This window comes from Phyllostomus discolor, chromosome 6, assembly GCF_004126475.2.
Source record: "Phyllostomus discolor isolate MPI-MPIP mPhyDis1 chromosome 6, mPhyDis1.pri.v3, whole genome shotgun sequence".
Classification (NCBI taxonomy): Eukaryota; Metazoa; Chordata; class Mammalia; order Chiroptera; family Phyllostomidae; genus Phyllostomus; species Phyllostomus discolor.
The window spans coordinates 29,621,274-29,627,273 of NC_040908.2; the positions used below are offsets into that span (position 1 = coordinate 29,621,274).

General features: G+C 37.8%; 1 protein-coding gene across 2 annotated transcripts in view; it reads left to right on the forward strand.

Moving 5' to 3' along the window:
* The window catches only part of MSH2 (mutS homolog 2), a 55,586-nt gene extending 53,080 nt beyond the window's left edge, over window positions 1–2,506 (forward strand). Inside the window, exon 16 of one of the 2 annotated variants that reach the window (XM_028515475.2) lies at window positions 2,181–2,506. In XM_028515475.2, the coding sequence (XP_028371276.1) occupies window positions 2,181–2,351 (171 nt within the window). In that variant the 3' untranslated portion in view covers window positions 2,352–2,506. The remainder of the gene's footprint in view (window positions 1–2,180) is intronic. The other variant, XM_036027935.1, reaches the window with a different exon arrangement.
* The last annotated feature ends 3,494 nt before the right edge of the window (window positions 2,507–6,000 follow it).

Here is a 6,000-nt window from a genome sequence, read left to right on the forward strand (position 1 = left end):
TATTTAATTGTTCATTATTGGAGTTCACTTAACATCTCTTTGCTTTGTCTGTATTATTTTACTTTCTGCACTATATACCACCTGCATGATCAGAGGATAACATTTCAAGTACCAGATTTAAAAAGGAGTGGGTAGGGCTGTTAGTCCAGGTTTAAAACAAGTAATTCGGAGAAGTTAATAGATGTCCAAGTAAATCTTTGATTACTTCATAAGTGAACAGATCTGAATAGATCAAGTCCAGTTAGGTTGTATGCTTACTCAATGCTTAGTTTCTGTCCTCCAGTTGTTCAGAACATAGTTGGCGAGAGAAAACTAATGAAGATGTTATGGGCCTAGAGGATAAAGTGGCATATGACAAATGTTAGCTCAGGCCCTTTGTGGGCGGGTGTTTCCATTCTCGTGGGAGAAATGGGCCCTCTGAGTAATGGGTAAAAATTAGAGGTTCACACAGAGAGGTACAAGCCTATGCCCAATGTACTTTTAAAAAATTAAAGGATTTTTAATAATGAATCTTATTCACTGCTGGGTTCTGGCAACATTTATTGTGTGGTATGCATTGTGACAAATTTTTACTTCTTAACATTTTTAGCTTTTACCAGTGAATTTTTTGGTCTTGAAGGATAGGTGATGGTTACCATAATCGATGATGTGTGTGGTTTTTGAGCTAAAAAGTATGATTTATCTGTTGTACTTGTATAAGCAGGAGAAATGTGTTTTAACTTGTTAGTGGCTTTAAGTGAGGAAGATTGTACCCTGCACATGAAGTGGTCTGGTATCAGCACCACAGCTCTCGGTGATGTGGGGTTAGGTATGCTCTTTCACGAAGCCCCTGGTTTCCTACTGGAACAGAAGTCATGCACTTTTGGTAACATTAATTACAATGTATTTTGAAAATGTACACTGTATTTCATGCCAGGAGAGACAAAAGTGGACTTGTTTAATAGAGAAGTATTTTTTCCTTTATCTTACTTGGATATCTACCTGTCTTTTTTTTTTAAGCAAATTTTTTAATTTTATTTTTTTTAGTGTACTTTTTTTTAGATTTTATTTATGTATTTTTAAAGAGGGGAGAGAGAGAGAGGGAGGGAGGGAGGGATAGAGAGAAACATCAATGTATGAATGTGCGGTTGCTGGGAGCCATGGCCTGCAACCCAGGCATGTGCCCTGGCTGGGAATCGAACCTGCGATGCTTTGGTTCACAGCCCGTGCTTAATCCACTGAGCTATGCCAGCCAGGGCGATATCTACCTTTCTTTCATCTGCAAGGTACTTATTAGCAGTCGGTTCCTTGTGTGACATGCAGACCTGCCTCATGCACAGCAGGAGACACTTCCATGGTGCTCACCCTTCCCCAGGCACTGCGCTTTACACATACTTACTCTTTAATTCTCAAAACAGTCCTGTGAGGTTGGTGGTAGCAGTATTCTCGTTTCATGGATGAGGAACACGGGTAAAGAATTTGCCCACGGGGCTAGTAATAAGCATTCTGTAGAATGAGAATAACTGGGCATTAAAGTAAATTTTTTAAAAATCCTGTATATGAGTATTAAATTTTCAGTTAGTGTTTATGCCTTAAGTATTTGTGAACCTTGAGTTCTTTTTCTCCGAGAAGACTACCTTTATATATATCAATTATAAAAACTGAGGAATTTGGGAATGCTGAAGTGTCCAGCCCCGTTTTCATTAGCCGCTGAACGTATATTTACGAGTACCCTTTTAATGTCTTGCTGAAAGACATATGGTCAGCGAAGGGCTCTGCTGTCCAGTTCACCCACAGACGACAGGAGTTTGAATTTGCACAGGAGCACTAATGTGTGCATTTTCTTTTCAATAAATACTTTAAATAGCCTAATGGTTGACCAGAAGCCTTACTGATAACATAAACAGTCAGTTAACACACATTTTTACATTATATGTATTCTATACAATATTCCTAAAGTAAAGTTTTGGGGGAGTCGGAAGTTATACACAGGTTTGCAACTGCCCGGGGAGGTCAGCACCCCTAACCTTTGCTCTGTTCAAGGGCCAACTCTATATTCTAGACAGTGCACACTTAAAATTGCAAGAATGTTCTTTAAATATTGAGTGCTGTGTTTAGATGGAAATTTAATTAATTCATTATTATTGTGACTTTTAGAAAAGACGTTTTAAAGACTAACAGAACGTTCACATGTTTTCCAGCAAGGTGAAAAAATTATTGAAGAGTTTTTATCCAAGGTGAAGCAAATACCCTTTTCTGAAATGTCGGGAGAAAGCATCACGATGAAGTTAAAACAGCTGAAAGCAGAGGTGGTGGCAAAGAATAACGGGTTTGTGAATGAAATCATTTCACGGATAAAGGTTACTACGTGAGGAAATCCCACTGATGGATTGAAGATAACATTGATAAGCTATTGTCTGGAATACTTTTGTATTGTTTTATATTAATCCTTTTCCTTAGTGATGGCAAATGATACCCATGGGATATCAACTTAATAAAATATTTAGTAATACTTTGCTCTACCTGAGTACCTTTTCAGAGATCTTTATTTTGAAAAATGATAGCCGTAACTGAGGAATACCTAAATGTATGTGGGCAACAATAGTAGGCAATATGTTGAATTTTATAAATAAAATCATGTAGTTTGTGGAAATTTGATATGCATTGTATTTCTTGTTAGTAAGACTTAAACATATATTCATTCCGAAGTGGTATGGAAGAAATAAGTGACACAGAGACTTTGTGAGTTGAAGGATCTTAAAACTAGAAGAAACTGTGGAAATCATTCCCAGTAGTTTACCCAAAGTGTCCATTTGTTGGCAGGGGCCAGGTCAGCTGCATACACATTAGCCAAGGAACCTACCAGTCCACAGTACTAGAGTGATCCTCCACCCTGTCTGCATTCTCCCACCCAGTCTCTGGTGAGACTTAGAAATCTGGATTTTAACAAAACCTTTCATATTGGGGACCCTGACTTAGTCTACTTGTTTTACAGGAAAGAGATGGAGAGGTTAAAAGTTAGTGACTAGCCTTGTGAATAGGGGGGAAAGAGCAGTCTTTCAATAAATGGTGATGGGATGATGGCTTATTCATATAGGAATAAAATGAAGTTGGATCCCTACTCCATATATACATAAATCAACTCCCATGAATTTTTGACCCAAATGTACAAGACAAAACTGCCAAGCTTTTAGTAGTTAGTTTAATTCTATTGGAAATAATACAGGAAAATATTTTTATGACCTCAACTTTGGGGAAGATTTAAGTCACAAACACCCTGCATAAACTTGGAGACACTTGGCTATGTTGGAATTAAGAATTTCTCATTAAAAGACATCACAGAGTGAAACAGACTAGACCCATAACAGGCGAACACATCAATCCCACATAAAAGATACAAGGATTTATATCAGACTATACCAAGAACTCCTGTAACATCACTAAGAAAACGGACACTTAAGAATCTTTAAAAAAAAGAGTCTTACTACAACTCATTAACCCAGTTAAAAGACAAAGGATCTAAACAAATACTTTTCCAAGGGAGATATACAGATGGCTAATAAGCACATGAAAAGATGCAGAGTGTCGTCAGGGAAATGCAGGCCAAGACTACAGTGAGCTATCACAACAGTTACGAGCATTTCCATTCCTAGGTTTATATCAAGAAGTGGACATGTCCACACAAACTTGGACACAAATGTGTACAGCAGTATTATAATAGCAAAAAAGTGGAAGTAACCCAAATGCCTATTGGCCCATGAATGGATATACAAAATGTGGGACATCTATACAATGGAATGCTACTCTGCCGTAATAGACATGAAGTACTGACACATGCTACAACTTGGATGAACTTGGAAATGGGTGAAGGAGCCAGTCACAAAAGTGTGTATACGATTCCATTCATGTGAGAGTCCAGACAGGAAAAGTACAGAAACAAAAGAGTAACAATTGCATAGGGCTGGCAGTCTAGGGAGGTGACAGCTAAAGGGTTTGGGTTTCTTTTTGAGATGAAAATATTCCAGAACTGACTTTTGATGTTTGCACATACTACCTATATTAACAGATATTGAATCTTACACTTTTTAATGGGTGCATTGTATGGTATGTGAATTATATCTCAAAACTTGTTTTTCATTAAGTTGAGGGATTTTATTCAAAAGGAAATCTAAGTAGTACATACACATGAAAAGGTCTTTGATCACCAGTCAGAAAAATGAAAACCATGCTGGTTACCCCTCAGGACTCTTCCCCACTTTAAGTGACTATCACAGTAAGCTGTGCTTATCACATGGATATGCTAACGAGCCAACCAGACCTTCAGTTATGCCTTTTCTACAAGAGGCCACCCTACTAAGACAGTCAAAATGGCTGTACCTAAACGTGGAAACAAACGGGCTGCCAAGGTGAGGAGACAGAAATAAATGGCCCAAGTGGAAGAACGGACCAAAATCCAAGAAAGAGAACTAAATAAAATGGAGATAAGCAATCTGTCAGATGCAGAATTCCAAACACTGGTTATAAGGATGCTCAAGGAAGTCAATGGGTATGTCAACAGCATAAGAAAGGCCCGGGCAGAAATGAAGGTTACAGTAAGTGAAAAAAAAAACCAAAAAAACATCTCAGGGAACCAACAATGAAGTGGATGATGCTGAAAAATCAATGACTTAGAACATAAAATTATATATACACACACATCAGAATGGCAAGAAGAAAAAAGAATTAAAAAAAAAAAAGGCTAAGGCCTCTGGTACATCCAAATCGCAAGAGTGCCAGAAGGAAAAGACAAAGAGCAAGAAGTTGAGAACTTGAAAAAAGAATGAAAATTCCCTACTATGATGAAGGAAATAGATATAGAAGTCCAGGAAGCACAGAGTTCCAAACAAGGTGGACACAAAGAGGACCACTCCAAGGCATCAATAAAATGCCAAAGGTTAAATAAAGATGAGAGAATTTTAAAAGCAGCAAGAGAAAAGCAGATAGTTACCTACAAAGGAGTTCTCATAAGACTCAGCTGATTTCTTGAGAGAACCTTTGTAGGCTAGCAGGGACTAGCAAGAAATATTCAAAGTGATGAAAAACAAGGACCTACACCCAAGATTACTCTGTCCAGCAAAGCTATCATTTAGAATGGAAGGGCAGATAAAGTGCTTCCCAGCAAGGGTAAAGCTGAAGGAGTTTATAAAGGTCAGGCCCTTATTATATGAAATGTTAAAGACTTATTTAAGAAAAGGAGCAAAACTGAACATTTAAATGGCAATAAATTCACAACTATCAATAGTTGAATCTAAGAAAATAAGCAAGCAAAACAAACAGAATCATAGATAAGGAGATCATTTGTAGGGTTATCAGGTGGGAGGGGGAAGAGGGAGAATGGGGGAAAAGATACAGGTATTAAGAAGTCAAGTTGTGCCCTGGCTGCTGTGGCTCAGTGGATTGAGTCCCAGCCTTCAAAATAAAGGGTCTGTTCAATTCCCAGTCAGGGCACATGCCTGGGTCACAGGCCAGGTCCCCAATGGGGGGTGTGCAAGAGGCAACCACACATTGATGTTTCCCTTCTCCACGCTAAATAAAAATCTTTAAAAGGAAAAAAAAGGTCAAATTGTAGCTACAGAATAGAGGGGGGTGTTAAGAACAGTATAGGAAATGGAGTAGCTGAAGAACTTACATGCACGACCCATGGACATGAACTGAGAAGGGTGACTGTTAGAGGGAATGGGTACTGAGGGGAGGGGGGCAAAGGCAGAAAAGTTGGGACAATTGTAGTAGCATAATCAATAAAATATATATTTTTTCAAAACTATAGGGCAATTACAAGCTTTAAATAACTTGTTTAGATCTTTAAAAAAAAAAAAAAGAAAAAAGCACTAAGTATCCATCCAAGATGCAATTGTTCTAGTTGATTTTTTTTCCTTAAAATAACTTTTTGTAACAAGAGAAGAAAGATGTTTTAGGATTGATACATTTGAAAAATAACTTTTTCTCAAAATCTCCATGTTCCATATACTAAGCACATCCTGT